This window comes from Syngnathus typhle, linkage group LG14 (assembly GCF_033458585.1).
Source record: "Syngnathus typhle isolate RoL2023-S1 ecotype Sweden linkage group LG14, RoL_Styp_1.0, whole genome shotgun sequence".
Classification (NCBI taxonomy): Eukaryota; Metazoa; Chordata; class Actinopteri; order Syngnathiformes; family Syngnathidae; genus Syngnathus; species Syngnathus typhle.
The window spans coordinates 13,009,140-13,028,344 of NC_083751.1; the positions used below are offsets into that span (position 1 = coordinate 13,009,140).

Below are 19,205 nucleotides of genomic sequence, written 5' to 3' on the forward strand. Positions count from 1 at the left end.
ACTGTTCCAACGAGCCTCACTCAAGGGTTTATTACCAGAGATGGGGACTCGAGTCACTGTGACTCGAGTCGACTCGAGTCGCATTTTTGATGACTTGTGACATGACTTGACAAAAATAAAAAAAAACTTGAGACTCGACTTGGAAGTTAAAGACTCGGGACTTGACTTGACACACAATTACTTGAATGACTTCCGTGTTGTTTAGTTTATGTTTTCAGTTTGAACATAACATTAATAATACATTTAAAAAATAAAGAATATTGATAACACGGTACGAGCGCAGGCTGAGAATGGCGTTGTCATGATTGGATCGCTACCCTGTCAATCAATCAATCGTGCCCTTTCTACCTACCTAACGAGTTTATTGGAGAATCACGCCCCTTTATATCAGACATGCACAAGCCTGTCAGCGGGACAGGTGTTGTGCTTGATTTGGTTCCCCCGTGAGATTTTGTTTCCCCTGCCGCGGGAGCGCGCACGCCTTATTTGGAAAGCGAAAAACCGATGTCGTACGGCGTCGTAGGGCGTCAGCACTACGTTGTTTTCAATAAAAACATGAAGAACTCACGTTTGCGTCAGTCAATTTTAAATTTTATAAAGGATTATTCTCATTTGATGTCTTTAAATTTATCCGCGTTCTGCCATTGAAGCGGGGTGCGTTCAAAGACCAGTCGTACAGACGGAATACTCGTTCATTCACCAAAAAGCAACAATATAATTACGTGAGCTCTTTGCATAAACCTCAATGCAAAGAAACTCCTCTTTTTGGGTACAGGCTACAAGGAGTATATATTACAAAGGAGACTTTATTCTTAATTGTGATAATCATTCATCCATCCATTTTATTTTATTACTCAGGTATTTTCAAAGCAAATTAATATTGTTGCATTTATTAATTTGCTTTAACATGACAGTGCAATATAATTAAAAGCGGACACGATAGCAATGTCAAACGTGTTCATTTAAGAAAAAGCCACACACGTTTTGTGATCAAATATTTCATAACGAGAATGATTTGAGTGAATTGATTTGGATGAATAATTGAGAAGAAATTTCAGTTCTGAAGGCTCCTTTTGTCCCAAGCAAAGTGACAGATGGTGGGGAGGGGGGATAAAAATTGTAACAAGAACTCTATAAAAAATGTCAAGTCGTGAGGATATGTTTACCCCCCCCCCCCCCTTTTTTATTTTTATTTTGAGAACGGTGAGTGCTGGACTCCAGCAGTTTTTCTTCTGTCTTCCTGGGGGTCCTTTCAGGTTATGTGGAAAATTTGAACAGGTTCCTTCATTCCTAGGCCAAATTACAGGGGGGGAACAAATCCTCACAGCTGCCCTGTGAGAATATGTTCCCCCCCCTTATTTTCAGAACGGTGAGTGCTGGACTCCAGCAAATTTTTTTCTGTCTTCCTGGGGGTCCTTTCAGGTTGTGTGGAAAATTTGAACAGGTTCCCTCATTCCTAGGCCAAATTACAGGGGGGGAACAAATCCTCACAGCTGCCCTGTGAGAATATGTTCCCCCCCCTTATTTTGAGAACGGTGAGTGCTGGACTCCAGCAAAAAAATTTCTGCCTTCCTGGGGGTCCTTTCAGGTTATGTGGAAAATTTGAACAGGTTCCTTCATTCCTAGGCCAAATTACAGGGGGGGAACAAATCCTCACAGCTGCCCTGTGAGAATATGTTCCCCCCCCCTTATTTTCAGAACGGTGAGTGCTGGACTCCAGCAAATTTTTTTCTGTCTTCCTTGGGGTCTGTTCAGGTTGTGTGCTAAATTTGAACAGGTTCCTTCATTCCTAGGCCAAATTACAGGGGGGGGAACAAATCCTCACAGCTGCCCTGTGAGAATATGTTCCCCCCCCTTATTTTGAGAACGGTGAGTGCTGGACTCCAGCAAAAAAATTTCTGCCTTCCTGGGGGTCCTTTCAGGTTATGTGGAAAATTTGAACAGGTTCCTTCATTCCTAGGCCAAATTACAGGGGGGGAACAAATCCTCACAGCTGCCCTGTGAGAATATGTTCCCCCCCCTTATTTTCAGAACGGTGAGTGCTGGACTCCAGCAAATTTTTTTCTGTCTTCCTGGGGGTCCTTTCAGGTTGTGTGGAAAATTTGAACAGGTTCCCTCATTCCTAGGCCAAATTACAGGGGGGGAACAAATCCTCACAGCTGCCCTGTGAGAATATGTTCCCCCCCCTTATTTTGAGAACCGTGAGTGCTGGACTCCAGCAATTTATTTTCTGTCTTCCTGGGGGTCTGTTCAGGTTGTGTGCCAAATTTGAACAGGTTCCCTCATTCCTAGGCCAAATTACAGGGGGGGAACAAATCCTCACAGCTGCCTCGTGAGAATATGTTCCCCCCCCTTATTTTGAGAACCGTGAGTGCTGGACTCCAGCAAAAAAATTCCTGTCTTCCTGGGGGTCTGTTCAGGTTGTGTGCTAAATTTGAACAGGTTCCCTCATTCCTAGGCCAAATTAGACTCCAGCTCTTTTTTTTCTGATGATTTGTGCAGTGATACCGTTATTACTGCACTTCATCAATTTCTTTGGCCTTATTTTGGTCAAACAACTTTGTTTCTTAATCATATAACATACATAAAAAATGATAACTTTGAACTTTATTAAGAATAAATATTCCCCCCCCCCCCATTTAAAACGGTGTATATGTAAATAAATGATTTGTGCACTGCTAACTATACAATATTGGATGTTAAATAAATAAATAAATAAATAAATAGATAGATAATAATGTTTTCTTTCCTTTATTGGTCAAACAATATTGTCTTGAATTCAAACTTGTCACCAAAGCACCCATTTTACCCCACCTTGTAAGTGCGCACTTCGCGTCATTTCGCCATTGTTTTCTGACAACAATACGCTGCCGCACAATGGACCCAACTATTTATCAACAAATTATTGCCTACAAAACAAAACAAGAATACCCAAATGGTATTACGAAGAAGGAGAAGTACGTTTTGAGAAGAAAAGCTTCTTTTTACGACGTTGAGGGTAGGAGACACATCGTACATAAATCAAGCAAATTAGATCCAGAGACGCACCAAAAATTCACATTGCAGAACCTGCAAATTGAGTGCAACTCAAGCTATGTTTTTTTTTCTTTCAAGTAACTATTTGTGGATCTATTGAGTAAATATTTGATAAATTATCAAACTAAAGTAACATATTTGGCTGTAGACCCATTGAGTGAACATTTGATATATTAACTAATGTTAATATATCTAATTATCAAACATTATTAACTAGTGGGTTTTTTTTGTCCAAGTAGCAAATTTGCAATTAGGTGTATTGAGTGAGCACTTGATGAATTACCACAAGTATGGTGCTAATTCAACGTTTTATTTTTACTTCTACTCAGGAGGGGAGCTGTATTATTGCCGCCAAAAAGGCACAGACCAGGCAGTCCAAGTGAAGGTTGTCTGTGGTGCTGAAGAGGCAAATGACATTTTTAAGAGTTTTCATGCCAGCCCGGCAGGGGCACACACCGGGCAAAATAAAACTAGACACAGCATCTCTCTGAGATATTACTGGCCAGCGATGTCTGTTGACATTAATGAGTGGGTATGTAAACAATACAAAAAGAGTATACTTGTTTGTTCTTTTTTTTTTTAGCCTGCAAACATAATGAATGAAACTATTCCTTTGTATCTTTTGCAAACAATTCAAAATCATTATCTTAGATCTTGCCCTTTTTGCATGCATTTATTAACAATGACTACTTTTCCACAAAACTTGCCATTGTCAGGTGTCTCAGTGCACCGAATGTCAGGCAGCCGGCATATCAATAAAAAGCCCAACAGAGGTCATGCCTATACAGGTCAGTTTATCCAAATAATGTTCCCTATTTTGACTCAAGGTCTATATAGTATTTTGTATGTGGCGTATTTTATATAACAATTTTTCTCAGCAACATCAGTTTAACACAAATTTGTTTTTATAAATATTTATTCATTAGGTGTCTCAGCCATTCGAACTCTTGGGGATGGACCTCATCGGCAAACTGGCTCAGACAAAAGATGGATACCAATATATTTGCGTGATGGTCGATTATTTCACAAAATGGCCTCAAGCCTATCCATTGAGGTCGAAGTCTGCTGCTGATGTTACCGCCTGCATCCTAAAATTCGTCTACCAATTTGAGTCACCAAAAAGGATCTTGACTGATCAAGGCAAAGAATTTGTCAATGCAGTAAGTACAACAGTGTTTGGCAGAAATTATCTTCATCATAGCTGTCAAATACAAGTCCCTGAGGGCATATCTGGCCTGCAACTTTATTTTGTGTGGCCGATGAAACAACGAAAGGATGTCGAACTTCATAAAATAGCTGGAGTAAGATTAAAAAAGGTTTCCTACTGCTCATTATATTTTGTCCCTGTTTTGTGACTGTTGCAGTTGTGGGTGTTGTATTTTCCTTTTGTGTATTTGTGATGCAAAGCCAGTATAGTGATGATGTTAAGATCACATTCTCAAACACTATTTCACTGCAAAATTGCCCAACTCAATTACTTATTCTTTCCTCTGGCAACTGCAGATCAACAAGAGAGTATGTGAAATGCTTGACATAAAAAGAAGCCTTTGCTCACCATACCACCCTCAAACTAATGGGTTGGTGGAAAGATTAAATGGGACAATTCAAAGGTGAGTATATTTTGTTTACCCACATTAATCTTTGACAATTTCTTGTTATGATGTTGCTCGTGAGTTTATTTTTGTTTTCAGGGCACTTTCAAAGTAAATAACATGCACTATAAAAACTGTTAGGTCAGAAAACACACATTTTGGTTTAAAATTTGTTATTGGAGTCATTTATATACAATTCTCCAAAATTAATAAAAAAACGACAACACTGTCACCAGCGCAATTTTAAAACTGATTTTGTTTTTTTAGAGCTCTGAGCAAAGTGGTTTGTCAGCATCCAGAAAGCTGGGATGAATATTTGGATCCAGTTATGTTTGGTCTGCGGACCAAAAAACAAATGACGACAAAGTACTCGCCTTACTTTCTAATGTTCGGCAGAGAGGCACGCTACCCCATTCAAGTGCCAGAACACTACGAGGTAAGATTTTGGCACATCAAGATCCATGATCCATTACAAGGATATACAGTATCATGGAGAAGTTTTTATACGATCAAGGACAGTTTGCTTGTTGAATTTGTTTAGTTACATCTTAATTGTAAAACACAAATATAAAACTAAAACTTGTTGACACTTTAATCATGACAGCAAATGTTTGCTTTTTCTGAAGGTTGATGGCACTGTGGAGAATGTGGTGGGGATGGAAGTTATGGCACAAGACCATAACGAACAAGACCAACTATTTGAGCAAGTTAGAGAGCACATTAGAAAAGCGCAGGAAAAAACAAGGCACCCAAAAACAACCTCAGGGACCACACCAACTATACACATTGGAGATCTTGTTCTAAGACAAAATATCAGGTCTCAACAAAGAAAGGGAGGAAAATTGAACCCCAATTTTTTGGGGCCATACAAAATTGTGGCGATTGAGGGCAAGACAGCTGACCTCCAGGATGAGAATGGCGCCTTGGTCCCCAAAATAAACATTGACCACCTAAAACCATACAAAGAGAATAAACCAAGAGTGCCTCATAGGTATGAAAACAAAAAAGGAGCATCCTCCTGGATGACACAGTCACCATCCCCACCAGCCTCAGCTCCTCCAGCCGCAGCTCCTCCAACCACCACTCCCTCTTCCACTGCTCTACCAGCCGCAGCTCCTCCAAGCACCGCTCCCACTGCCACTGATCCTCTAGCCTCAGCTCCTCTAGCCATTGCCCCCTCTGCCACTGCTCCTCCAGCCGCAGCTCCTCCAACCACCACTCCCTCTTCCACTGCTCCTCCAGCCGCAGCTCCTCCAACCACCACTCCCTCTTCCACCGCTCTACCAGCCGCAGCTCCTCCAAGCACCGCTCCCACTGCCACTGCTCCTCTAGCCTCAGCTCCTCTAGCCATTGCCCCCTCTGCCACTGCTCCTCCAGCCTCAGCTCCTCCAACCACCGCTCCCTCTCCCAATGCTCCACCTGCCGCAGCTCCTCCAAGCACCGCTCCCACTGCCACTGCTCCTCCAGCCTTAGCTCCTCCAGCCACTGCCCCCTCTGCCACTGCTCCTTCAGCCACAGCTTCTCCAGCCACGGCTCCCTTTTCCCCTGTTCTTAATACCGCAACACCAGCACGACTGTCTTTGACTTTTAGACAAACGAGGGAAAATGTGGACAAATGTAAGATGTATTCATGATAAAACTGTAAACATATTAAAACATACATTATGGATATGTGGCACATAGGTCTTGTACTCACTAAGTGTTTTAAAATATTTTGAGGTATTGTTCTGACTTATTTTTGGCAGACGTTCAAGATGCCTGGAAGGGAAAGCACGTCCATGTTCTCCTATCAAAAATCGGGGCGTACAAATTGTTCTTTTGGGACATTATGAACGTTAGACCCAATTCTGAGCTGGAATCGGAGGTAAAATTCTGTTTTCATATCTAAAACTTAGGTTTGTCTTAATTGGCAGCACTGTATTTTTTTGTGTGGGGGGGTAATATTTTCTGTTTCAATTTGTTTGCCGTTTCAATTACAGGTTATAAACGCGTACCTCCTGTTGTTGGTGAACAAACGCAACAAAATCAGCGTGGAAAAGGTTTCCTATATAGACTCATTTGCAATGACAAATTTATGGAATGGAAAGAGCCAGAGACTCAAGGTGTGTCTGTATTAGTACTGTTTATTGAATTATATCTTACAAAATTATCAATGAAGTTAAGAAGTTAAATGTCTTAATATTGTTGTTGGGCCAATTAGTGGCCCAACAACGTTATTAAGACATACCAATTTTATTAAAAAACTCAATTGGCATTAATTTTGTTCTTTACGCATTTTACTGAAATTATTGACAGACGTATTTTTTTCTTCTGTTTATTTTTAGATCAACCCGGTGGAATACAAACTTATTGTTGGCATTGTCAATGAGCATAAGCATTGGAAGCTGGCGGTAAAGAAATGTTTTAATGCCACAAGAGGAGTAACATTACAGCAAAAAATATATAGTTATGTGCAAAATGTTTAATAATTCATGCATATAAATAATACAACCTCTTTTTTTGTGTTTAAAATATAGGCAATCATGCCAGGAGAAAAAAGGTCCTTACTAGTTGATCCTCTTGGCGAGTCTCAAATGGACATTAAAAAATGCCTGGAATCAACCCGGTGAGCACAGCTTCTAAAAGTCAGAGTACTATTGTGATATCAACATTTAACTGAAGATGTGCGCTTTCTTTTGAAAGTGGACTAGGTTTTTGGTTTTACCAATATGAATTATGTAATTGATGGATAAAACTTGAAATTTGTGATAATATGTACTGGCTCTTATATTTCAGGGCGTTCATGCGCAAGAAAGGGTGCAATGTTTCCAGGTGGACTTGTGGCACTGTCCCCCATCCCAGGCAACAAGATTCAACCTCTTGTGGTGTATTTGCTTTGAAAGTATGCATTTGCTTTACAGACTAGATTTACCAAACTCATATCACTCAATGATGCAAAAACTTAATCAAACATTACTCAAAACTAAAAAAACTAATTTAGAGTTCATACAACAAAGGACTGAAACAAATTATTGTCTGATATTAGAATTTTTTGTATGATATATAGGCTAAAGATGGCAAACATTTAAAGCATTCTTTATGCACTGTAAACATCTGACATTGTCTTTTTCAGTTTGCAGAACATCTTCTTTCAGATGAAGAAATAGATTTATCAGCAAAGGCGAATGATGTAAATAGGTACAGGCTGCAAATTGCCACCACACTTCTATTAGAGACTGGTAAGTAATATGCACCCAAGAGATGTTATTGCCACCCAAAAAATGGTCTTGACTGTCCTATCAATGCTATATACAACTCAGTTATGTTTTACACAGGGAAGTACTATAGCAATTATTCTGTCTTTGTTTTCACAGATGATTTATCTAACTTGTGCTGTGTTTGTGGGGAAGCTACACATGACACAGACAACAGATGGGTAATTATGTCAGGTCTTGTTAACTAATGCATGTGATGATTAAGAAATATATTGAATAACCCATTCGTTGTAAATTATTGTAAATGTGCTGCATTGTATGATCTTGCTTTTTTCTTTGTTTACCAGATTCAGTGTGACGAGTGTTGCAGGTGGTTCCATCTTGTATGTGTCGGGGAGCCTCCAACCAAAGGCTCTTTTTTGTGTACAGCATGTACAGAAATTAAATGCTAAATATTTGAAGCTTGCTTGAAAACCATTTTGCTTTTTTTTAATTAAAATTTGTATTTTTTCATTTTATTTTATTATTTAAAAAAAAAACATTTTTTTTTTCTTAATAAAGTTCAAAGTTTTGATGTATGTTATGTGATTAGGAAACAAAGTTGTTTGACCAAAATAAGGCCAAAAAAATTGATAAAGTGCAGTAATAATGGTATCACTGCACAAATCATCAGAAAAAAACGGCTGGAGTCCAGCACTCACCGTTCTCAAAATAAGGGGGGGGAACATATTCTCACAGGGCAGCTGTGAGGATTTGTTCCCCCCCTGTAATTTGGCCTAGGAATGAAGGAACCTGTTCAAATTTTCCACACAACCTGAAAGGACCCCCAGGAAGACAGAAAAAAATTTGCTGGAGTCCAGCACTCACCGTTCTGAAAATAAGGGGGGGGGAACATATTCTCACAGGGCAGCTGTGAGGATTTGTTCCCCCCCTGTAATTTGGCCTAGGAATGAAGGAACCTGTTCAAATTTTCCACACAACCTGAAAGGACCCCCAGGAAGACAGAAAAAAATTTGCTGGAGTCCAGCACTCACCGTTCTGAAAATAAGGGGGGGGAACATATTCTCACAGGGCAGCTGTGAGGATTTGTTCCCCCCCTGTAATTTGGCCTAGGAATGAAGGAACCTGTTCAAATTTTCCACACAACCTGAAAGGACCCCCAGGAAGACAGAAAAAAATTTGCTGGAGTCCAGCACTCACCGTTCTGAAAATAAGGGGGGGGAACATATTCTCACAGGGCAGCTGTGAGGATTTGTTCCCCCCCTGTAATTTGGCCTAGGAATGAGGGAACCTGTTCAAATTTGGCACACAACCTGAACAGACCCCCAGGAAGACAGAAAATTTTTTGCTGGAGTCCAGCACTCACCGTTCTGAAAATAAGGGGGGGGGAACATATTCTCACAGGGTAGCTGTGAGGATTTGTTCCCCCCCTGTAATTTGGCCTAGGAATGAAGGAACCTGTTCAAATTTTCCACACAACCTGAAAGGACCCCCAGGAAGACAGAAAAAAATTTGCTGGAGTCCAGCACTCACCGTTCTGAAAATAAGGGGGGGGAACATATTCTCACAGGGCAGCTGTGAGGATTTGTTCCCCCCCTGTAATTTGGCCTAGGAATGAAGGAACCTGTTCAAATTTTCCACATAACCTGAAAGGACCCCCAGGAAGACAGAAGAAAAACTGCTGGAGTCCAGCACTCACCGTTCTCAAAATAAAAATAAAAAAGGGGGGGGGGGGTAAACATATCCTCACGACTTGACATTTTTTATAGAGTTCTTGTTACAATTTTTATCCCCCCTCCCCACCATCTGTCACTTTGCTTGGGACAAAAGGAGCCTTCAGAACTGAGATTTCTTCTCAATTATTCATCCAAATCAATTCACTCAAATCATTCTCGTTATGAAAGATTTGATCACAAAACGTGTGTGGCTTTTTCTTAAATGAACACGTTTGACATTGCTATCGTGTCAGCTTTTAATTATATTGCGCTGTCATGTTAAAGCAAATTAATAAATGCAACAATATTAATTTGCTTTGAAAATACCTGAGTAATAAAATAAAATGGATGGATGAATGATTATCACAATTAAGAATAAAGTCTCCTTTGTAATATATACTCCTTGTAGCCTGTACCCAAAAAGAGGAGTTTCTTTGCATTGAGGTTTATGCAAAGAGCTCACGTAATTATATTGTTGCTTTTTGGTGAATGAACGAGTATTCCGTCTGTACGACTGGTCTTTGAACGCACCCCGCTTCAATAGCAGAACGCGGATAAATTTAAAGACATCAAATGAGAATAATCCTTTATAAAAATTAAAATTGACTGACGCAAACGTGAGTTCTTCATGTTTTTATTGAAAACAACGTAGTGCTGACGCCCTACGACGCCGTACGACATCGGTTTTTCGCTTTCCAAATAAGGCGTGCGCGCTCCCGCGGCAGGGGAAACAAAATCTCACGGGGGAACCAAATCAAGCACAACACCTGTACCTTCGGCTATCGTAATTACTTTTATAACGGCAAAAGACGGACAGCACAGTGCAAGATATGCAACAGGAACATTTCAGACAGCCAGACGACTTTGTCCGTTTGAGGTTTATAGAGCTCTGGTGTCTCCAGATGTTACAGATGAAACTTAAAATGTTTCTAATGCTCTTTAATGTGTTATTTTTTTCAGATAATTTTTGTATATTTGCAACTCAAATGTGTCAGACACTGTCGGCAGACGTTCATTTGTTTAGATTGAGCTGTCAATCATTGTATGAGGTAATTTCTTTTTTGTTTGATTCCATGGTGTATTTGACTCAATATCAGTAATTACAGTGCAAATCCGAATTATTGTCATATTTTTTTAAACAGGTTAGACACATTGGACAATGATGGTTACTTAAAGTTACTTACATCTTGTCTTTTCACGTTACTAAAATCAGATTCTGCGGGTAAAATTGCAATAATAAGGTGACTTGAATTGGACTTGACTTGACCTATTTAAGGACTTGACTTACCCAAGAAAAAAATGACTTGGGACTTACTTGAGACTTGAAGGTTAAGACTTGAGACTCACTTGAGACTTGCACATGTGTGACTTGGTCCCATCTCTGTTTATTACCTTAATTCCTAAGACCAAAAAGGATTTACTCGCCATTGATAGTTGGAGGCCAATAAGTCTCTTAAACAATGTTTACAAAATAATAGCCTTATTGCTAGCCAGGCGAATGAAACAAGTTTTAGACACCATTATAGATGCCAATCTGGATTTATGACAAATAGACACATCCCCAATAACATCTGACTTTCCTTGGACATTTTGGACTACTCAGAGCTGGTAGTTGACAATTAATGTGTCCTTTCTACAAAGCCTTTGACACAATTGAGCACAATTTTATATTTGTCACACTAATAATTTGGTTTTGTGTTTTGCAATGCTTGTCAAGAATTTGTACTTGTACACAAATAGCTCTAATACAATGAAAACCGGCACAACATCTCGTTTCTGTCTTCATCGAGGCATACGCCAGGGATGCTCAATGAGTTCTTATCTTTTTTTGCTATGTACCCAAATTCTTGCATCTCAAATCTCTAATAATGCCATGAAAGCAATATCTATAGCGGACAAAGAGATTGTCATTAGTCAACTGGCAGATGACACTACAATTTTTCTTAAAAACACAAGTCAGCCGCCAATCGCCCTACAATTTATTGACGATTTCTCTAAAGCTTCCGATTTAATATTAAATTTAAACAAATGTCGGTTATTATCTGTTAAAGATTGTAACGACCATAGTATCTGTTATATGTGTATCAGTTCATAAAGAATTAAGATATTTCGGTGTGTCTATTTGTAAAAATCTAAAAAGCAGAACAATTTTAAAAAATTCCCGCCATTATTAAATAAAACACAATCAAAATTAAACCGATGGTTGACGTTTGCGACGTTTAAGCGTGACGGCCTCAGTCGTCCTCCTCATCCTGTTCCTCGTCCGAGTCTCCCTCCTCAGCCTCCTCGGCCGCCTGCTTCTCGTCCAGCGCATCCTGCAGGGCCTGCTCCTCCTCCACAGTGGGGTCCACGTCCTCGGTGATCTCGGGGGCACTGGGGTACTCACTCTGGGGCGCGGGCGGGAGTAGTGGGCTGTAGCCGTCACCCGGGTACTTCAGCCCCCAGCCCACATAGATGTTCTCAAACTTCCTGCATAAGCACAAGGGGCAAAAGCTTCGGTGAATGTGGTGGACTTCAGTCGTGTATTCGACTCGAGTTTGCCAATGTTTCCACGGTTGACGAATGGGGATTATAGAAGCAAGCCATCCCAGGCCCTTCTTACGGCATAAGCGACTTCCTGCCACCTCGGGTTGGCGGACAGTCAGATGGCAGCGGCGCGAAGAACTTACTTAGCGTAAGCGTAGGCACATGACCCCGGCCAGCAGTTGGAGCGCATGATGGCGATGGCGTGCTGGGAGGTGAGCGTGGACGACAGGCTGGAGCTCCAAGGAACCGTCTCGAAGATTTCTGCCGGGATAACCCAACGTGAGGAATGGTTCCCTCCGCGTGCCGCTGAGAGGGAGAGGAGTCGACTGACCTGCGTCCTGGGAGAGCGGCGTGAGCAGTGGGGGGCCCACCTCGGGCTCGGGCTCGTCAGGGTCCTCCTCGACCTCCTCACCCTCCTCCTCGTTGGACTCGTCTTCTGTCTTCACGGCCAAGTTCACCCAGGTGCAGCGGCCCTGAAACGTCAACAACCGAGGGCGCCGTGGTCTAACCCACAAGTGAAGGACTAAACATTTGCACAAAGCGAAACGAAAGCAGCCATTACCAAGTGAAGGATGCTGTGGTGGCGCTTTGTAAATCATGTACAGCAAAATACAAAAAGCGGTACCTGCTGCAGGATGTGCTGCGTGTGATGCACCCACGAGGACAAGGAGTCTACCAGCTCCCCGACGGGGACACCCTCGTACTCGGGGTTCTCTTCGATGCCATCCTCAGAGGAGCCCTCCTCCTCGGCGCCTTCCTCCTCGATGGCCTGGTAAAAGCCCTGCGGGCTAATCTGCGTGCCGGCTGAGATGCGGGCAATCTGCGCCCGCAGGTAGTTGGCCTCGTTGCCTGGGAAGGGCGGGTAGCTAACAATGGGGGCATCCAGCCTGCCCGTGAAGAACTTGCGGATCTGGCGGGCCACCGTGATCTGGGCCGGCGTGACAGACGGCAACTTGGTCCACGGCAGGCCCGCCTCGTTGCACACAAAGTACACAAACTTGTTGGCTCCGGTTCCTTTGGCCTCCTTGGGAACCACGGGTGGAGCTTTGTACGTCGACTGGGGGAGGGGATCCATCTAACCGCATGAAAATTTACAAAGTTAGCTGGCCCATCTTTCCATTTTAAAATTCAAATATTGCTAGTCATCAATACAACGCTATGCTATGTCACTCTGTATTGTCACCGATAACGTCACCCTATGACATCACACGACGGTGTCATCTTCAATATCACACTAAGCGTCCCCTGCATGAAGAGCCAAGGTCACGTCCGCATTTGACACCACACTATGCCGTGTCCTTTTTTGTCGACGTGCAGATCGTCGTCGGCCACTCACCTCACGCTCGGCTTTTTCCTTGGCGTCAATCTCCCGGGCCTCGTCGTCAGCCACCTCCTCGGGCCCATCCTCGTCCTCCTCCTCGCCCTCTGCGAACTCAGCCTCGGCAATGATGTAGCTCCTTTCAATGCCCAGAATTTTGCCCCACAGGCGACACCGCTGCATAGTGTAGGACGACACCAGCTGCTTGAGGGCCAGGAACACCCGTTGCATCTCTTCGCGGCCCAGGCCCACGCCCGCCTGCTCCAGGAAGTATGCGATCTCGCTCACGTTAGGAAGGGCCGACTCCTGACAAGCAACAAGTCACACAAACACTTTTGTGCTTATGGAAAGACCTTTGGACGTTCATTCCACATCCTACAAGGCCCATGTTGCAGTGAGACACGTTAACAGTGATGTTAAAGCCTGTTTCTCACACAGAGGTACCTTGAAATACAAGTTGAATTTTGTTCCTGACACCCCCCCTCAAAAAAAAAGTTGTATAGCAACAAATGTAAAAGCTTCCTCCTAATATACTTTACACAGCACACTGACATCGTTAAATAAAATTCAAAACAATTCAATTAAGTCATTTGAACAGACAGCGGTTCCTAGGCACCAGGATGCCACAAGATAGTGGAAAAGCCCTAAATTGTGACTAGTATAAAAATGAATTTCCTCAACTCACTTGAACATAAACGAAGGTTTATAACTTCCTACAGGTGTCCCTGGGTGGCGTCAAAGGACTATTTGTCAAATTGGAACCCTTCAGCTTGCTAATTTCCATTGTTATCATCAAACACTATTTTTTTCCAACTGAAACTGAGTTTCCTTCCATCCATCCATCCATCCATCCATCCATCCATCCATCCATCCATCCATCCATCCATCCATCCATCCATCCATCCATCCATCCATCGCTTATCCAGGGTCGGGTCGCGGGGGCAGCAGCTTTAGGAGGGACTCCCAGACTTCCCTCTCCCCAACCACTTCATCCAGCTCATCCCGGGGGATCCCAAGGCGTTCCCGGGCCAGCTGAGAGACATAGTCTACTGCTCTACTGCGAGTCTCTCCCAGATGACCGAGCTTCTCACCTTATCGCTAAGGAAAAGCCCGGACACCCTGCGGAGGAAACTCATTTCGGCCGCTTGTATCCGGGATCTCGTTCTTTCGGTCACGACCCATAGCTCATGACCATAGGTGAGGGTAGGAGCGTAGACCGACCGGTAAATTGAGAGCTTTGCCTTTTGTCTCAGCTCTCTCTTCACCACGACGGACGGGTACAGAGTCCGCATTACTGCCGACACAGCACCAATCCGCCTGTCAATCTCGCGCTCCATCCTGCCATCCCTCGTGAACAAGACCCCAAGGTACTTAAACTCCTCCATTTGGGGCAAGATCTCATCCCCGATCCGGAGAGGGCATTCCACCCTTTTCCGACCGAGGACCATGGACTTGGATTTGGAGGTGCTGCCCCTCATCCCGACCGCTTCAGACTCGGCTGCAAACTGCTCCAGTGAGAGCTGGAGATCACACCTTGAAGAAGCCAACAGCACCACGTCGTCTGCAAAAAGCAGAGACGAAATGCTGAGTTCCCCAACCGGACACCCTCAATGCCTCGGCTGCGCTTAGAAATTCTGTCCATAAAAGATAGGAACAGAATCGGTGACGAAGGGCAGCCTTGGCGGAGTCCAACCCTCACTGGGAACGAATCCGATTTACTGCCGGAAATGCGGACCAAACTCTGGCATCGGTGATACAGGGTGATAAACCACCCTTATCAGTTGGCTCGGCACCCGTACTCCCGAAGCAACCTCAAAAGAACTTCCCGAGGGACACGGTCAAACGCCTTCTCCAAGTCCACAAAACACATGTAGACTGGTTGAGCGAACTCCCGTGCCCCTTCGAGGATCCTGCCAAGGGTGTGAGGTGGTCCACTGTTCCACGGCCAGGACGAAAGCCACACTGCTCCTCCTGAATCCGAGGTTCGACCTCCCGACGGACCCTCTTCTCCAGCACCCCTGAATAGACCTTACCAGGGAGGCTGAGGAGTGTGATTCCTCTGTAGTTGGAACACACCCTCCATTCCCCCTTGTTAAAGAGGGGAACCACCACCCCAATCTGCCAATCCAGAGGCACCGTCCCCGATGTCCACACAATGTTGCAGAGGCGTGTCAGCCAGGACAGCCCCACAACATCCAGAGCCTTTAAGAACTCCGGGCGGATCTCATCCACCCCTGGGACCTTGCCCCCAAGGAGTTTTTTAACTGCCTCAGTGACTTCGACCCCAGAGATTGGAGAGTCCACCTCAGAGTCTCCAGGCCCTGCTTCCACAATGGAAGCGTGTCGGTGGAGGTGAGGAGGTCTTCGAAGTATTGTCCCCACCGAGTCAGGACGTCTCGAGTCGAGGTCAGCAGCACGCCATCTCCAGTGTAAACAGTGTTGACGGTGCACTGCTTCTCCCTCCTGAGACGCCGGATGGTGGACCAGAATTTCCTCGAAGCCGTCCGGAAGTCATTCTCCATGGCCTCGCCAAACTCCTCCCACGCCCGGGTTTTTGTGTCAGCAACCGCCGAAGACGCTTTCCGCTTGGTCATCCGGTACCTGTTGGCTGCCTCCGGAGTCCCACAGGCCAAAGCGGCCCGATAGGACTCCTTCTTCAGCTTGATGGTATCCCTTACCGCCGGTGTCCACCAGTGGATTCGGGGATTGCCGCCACGACAGGCACCGACCACCTTACGGCGACATCTCCGTTCGGCTGCCTCAACAATGGAGGCGCGGAACATGGTCCACTCGGACTCAATGTCCCCCGCCTCCTCCGGGACGTGAGAAAAGCTGCCGGAGGTGGGAGTTGAAGCTCTTCCTGACAGGGGATTCTGCCAGACGTTCCCAGCCAGACCCTCACAGTGCATTTGGGTCTGCCAGGTCGGACCGGCATCTTCCCCCACCATCGGAGCCAACCCACCACCAGGTGGTGATCAGTTGACAGCTCCGCCCCTCTCTTCACCCGAGTGTCCAAAACATGTGGCCGCAAATCCGATGACACGACTACAAAGTCGATCATCGAACTGTGGCCTAGGGTGTCCTGGTGCCAAGTTCACACATGGACACCCTTATGTTTGAACATGGTGTTCATTATTGACAATCCGTGTCGAGCACAGAAGTCCAACAATAGAACACTGCTCGGGTTCAGATCGGGGGGGCCGTTCCTCCCAATCACGCCCTTCCAGGTCTCACTGTCATTGCCCACGTGAGCATTGAGGACTTCTAAGGACCCCAAAAAGAGTGGGTACTCTGAGCTGCTGTTCGGTGCAGAGGCACAAACAACAGTCAGGACCCTTCCCCCCACCCGAAGTCGCTTTGTTGTGTTGAATGAACGCAATGAAGAGCTAGCATGTTGATCGTACCAACTCGAATTCATGCTCGGGGGCGTCCTCATGCCTGACAAAGAGAACCTTTTGCTGCTCTGCCAACTCCTCGGCAGCGGTGGTCTGCTGGAGGTCCTGGAGGCTGTTCTGCGTGTCCAAGTAAAGGCGCAGCTTCACATCGTGACTTAGGTCCTCCATCACGTCCACCACGTCGTGAGGACGCTCCTCGATCACGCGCATCAGCAGGCGAGAAAGGTGGTCGTACCTGCCAAATTGAAGCCTGGGGTGAGATCCAGTCGTATGGATTTCATTTGAGTTAAAAAAAAAATCACACTACAATAAACAAAAGTAATTGGCTATGGAAATTCATAAATCTGTGATTATCTGAGTTTGAACTTTTTATGGCAAAATGTCTGCCAATACCGAGGACAAAACTGATACTGAGCAAAGTATGGAGCAGACGATCAACATTCTGACAAACATTTATTAAAGTAATAAACTTTTATCGTGGTTTATGCATACGTTGTTGTCTGTGGACTTAGTATAACTACACCCGTTGTTGGCCAAAAGACCCAAGCCATGCATGCCAGCGGATCTATTATTAATGACGCCAGACTATTTTGACATTTAATGCCATGATCTCTGATCAACGGTCGCCGACAGACGCCAAATTACCAAATCCGGAAGAACACACCGAAAGACAAATATAAATATATTAACGTGAAATAGTACGGTATGTCACTTACAATATAAACTGCATATGGGTATATGAAACGTGTTTTGTCTCTTCATAGAATTGGACAACTTTTAAATTAGGTTTGATTCTTCGGGTAAGTAAACGTGAATAACAAAAGCACAAATGACGTAACTCACAGGTTTAAGTTGCTCTTGCTGCTGCTCTTCATGAGGAAAGCTTTGAAGGAACCTGCCACCTGCAGGCTGACCTGCTGCGTTCCGTCCATCTTGGCTTCCTTCCTTCACCTTGGACGGCAGCAAAGGGGAGACGCTTGACACTCGAACGCACAATGGAAAACACTCGCTTTCCTGCTAGGGGTAGCCGACAGGCACGGAAATTTAGCGGCGTCGCCAAAGCAAACGTAGACGACACTCGTAAGCGCGAAGAAGGCAACCCCCGGGTTGCCATGGAAACAAAAATACATCGATTGCGCTCGACTTACTAGCGAGCGACACATTGCTCCCGCGGCTCCGTAAACCTGAAACTAGGCAGCTTGAGCACATAATATGAATGTTATGTTAACTGTTATTTGAGTTGTTGTTAATCATTAGTTACGGTGCCTTGCGAAAGTATTCGGCCCCCTTGAACCTTTCAACATTTCGCCACATTTCAGGCTTCAAACATAAAGATATAAACGTTTATTTTTTTGTCAAGAATCAACAAGTGGGACACAATCGTGAAGTGGAACGAAATTTATTGGATAATTAAAACTTTTTTAAAAAAAAAAAAATTGAAAAGTGGCGCGCGCAATATTATTCGGCCCCTTTACTTTCAGTGCAGCAAACTCACTCCAGAAGTTCAGTGAGGATCTTTGAATGATCCAATGTTGTCCTAAATGACTGATGATGATAAATAGAATGCACCTGTGTCTAATCAAGTCTCCGTATAAATGCACCTGCTCTTTGATAGTCTCAGGGTTCTGTTTAAAGCGCAGAGAGAACCATGAAGACAAAGGAACCCACCAGGCAGGTCCGAGATACTGTTGTGGAGAAGTTTAAAGCCGGATTTGGATACAAAAAGATTTCCCAAGCTTTAAACATCTCAAGGAGCACTGTGCAAGCAATTATATTGAAAGACCCGGCCGTCCCGCCAAACTTTCATCTCAAACAAGGAGAAGACTGATCAGAGATGCAGCCAAGAGGCCCTTGATCACTCTGGATGAACTGCAGATAACTACAGCTGAGGTGGGAGAGTCTGTCCATAGGACAACAATCAGTCGTGGACTGCACAAATCTGACCTTTATGGAAGAGTGGCAAGAAGAAAGCCATTTCTCAAAGATATCCATAAAAAGTCTCGTTTAAAGTTTGCCACAAGCCACCTTGGAGACACACCAAACATGTGGAAAAAGGTGCTCTGGTCAGATGAAACCAAAATCAAACTTTTTGGCCACAATGCAAAACGATATGTTTGGCGTAAAAGCAACACAGCTCATCACCCTGAACACACCATCCCCACTGTCAAACATGGTGGTGGCAGCATTATGGTTTGGGCCTGCTTTTCTTCAGCAGCGACAGGCAAGATGGCTAAAGTTGATGGGAAGATGGATGGAGCGAAATACAGGACCATTCTGGAAGAAAACCTGTTGGAGTCTGCAAAAGACCTGAGACTGGGACGGAGATTTATCTTCCAACAGGACAATGATCCAAAACATAAAGCCAAATCTACAATGGAATGGTTCACAAATAGACGTATCCAGGTGTTAGAATGTCCAAGTCCAGACCT

General features: G+C 44.2%; 2 protein-coding genes and 1 long non-coding RNA gene across 6 annotated transcripts; 2 read left to right on the plus strand and 1 right to left on the minus strand.

Annotated features, from left to right (window-relative positions):
• Window positions 1–2,861: 2,861 nt before the first annotated feature.
• On the plus strand, window positions 2,862–4,153 carry LOC133166429 (uncharacterized). Its single transcript, XR_009717801.1, has 3 exons — window positions 2,862–3,568; window positions 3,753–3,824; window positions 3,963–4,153. It is a non-coding gene; the product is annotated as an uncharacterized LOC133166429 (long non-coding RNA).
• A 1,527-nt stretch (window positions 4,154–5,680) lies between these two features.
• LOC133166428 (sentrin-specific protease-like) lies at window positions 5,681–8,294 on the plus strand. Of its 2 annotated transcripts, XM_061296321.1 has the most exons (9): window positions 5,681–6,245; window positions 6,374–6,492; window positions 6,608–6,730; window positions 6,953–7,018; window positions 7,145–7,233; window positions 7,404–7,509; window positions 7,741–7,846; window positions 7,982–8,043; window positions 8,170–8,294. In XM_061296321.1, the coding sequence occupies exons 2-9, from the start codon at window positions 6,457–6,459 to the stop codon at window positions 8,272–8,274; spliced, it is 693 nt and encodes a 230-aa protein (XP_061152305.1). In that variant the 5' UTR covers window positions 5,681–6,245; window positions 6,374–6,456; the 3' UTR covers window positions 8,275–8,294. The 2 variants fall into 2 exon arrangements, with proteins under 2 accessions (XP_061152305.1, XP_061152306.1); XM_061296322.1 differs by lacking the exon at window positions 8,170–8,294 and having other exon boundaries at window positions 5,683–6,245; window positions 7,982–8,094.
• Window positions 8,295–10,155: 1,861 nt separating this feature from the next.
• On the minus strand, window positions 10,156–17,974 carry rsph4a (radial spoke head component 4A). 3 transcript variants are annotated; one of them, XM_061298310.1, is made up of 8 exons: window positions 17,925–17,974; window positions 17,620–17,727; window positions 16,786–17,011; window positions 13,400–13,687; window positions 12,689–13,138; window positions 12,395–12,536; window positions 12,207–12,324; window positions 10,156–12,006 (listed from the first exon to the last, which is right to left on the minus strand). In XM_061298310.1, exons 2-8 carry the CDS (start codon window positions 17,706–17,708, stop codon window positions 11,772–11,774), a joined length of 1,548 nt encoding a protein of 515 aa, XP_061154294.1. In that variant the 5' UTR covers window positions 17,709–17,727; window positions 17,925–17,974; the 3' UTR covers window positions 10,156–11,771. The 3 variants fall into 3 exon arrangements, with proteins under 3 accessions (XP_061154294.1, XP_061154296.1, XP_061154293.1); XM_061298312.1 differs by lacking the exon at window positions 17,925–17,974 and having other exon boundaries at window positions 16,834–17,011; window positions 17,620–17,899; XM_061298309.1 differs by lacking the exon at window positions 17,925–17,974 and having other exon boundaries at window positions 17,620–17,898.
• Window positions 17,975–19,205: the final 1,231 nt, after the last annotated feature.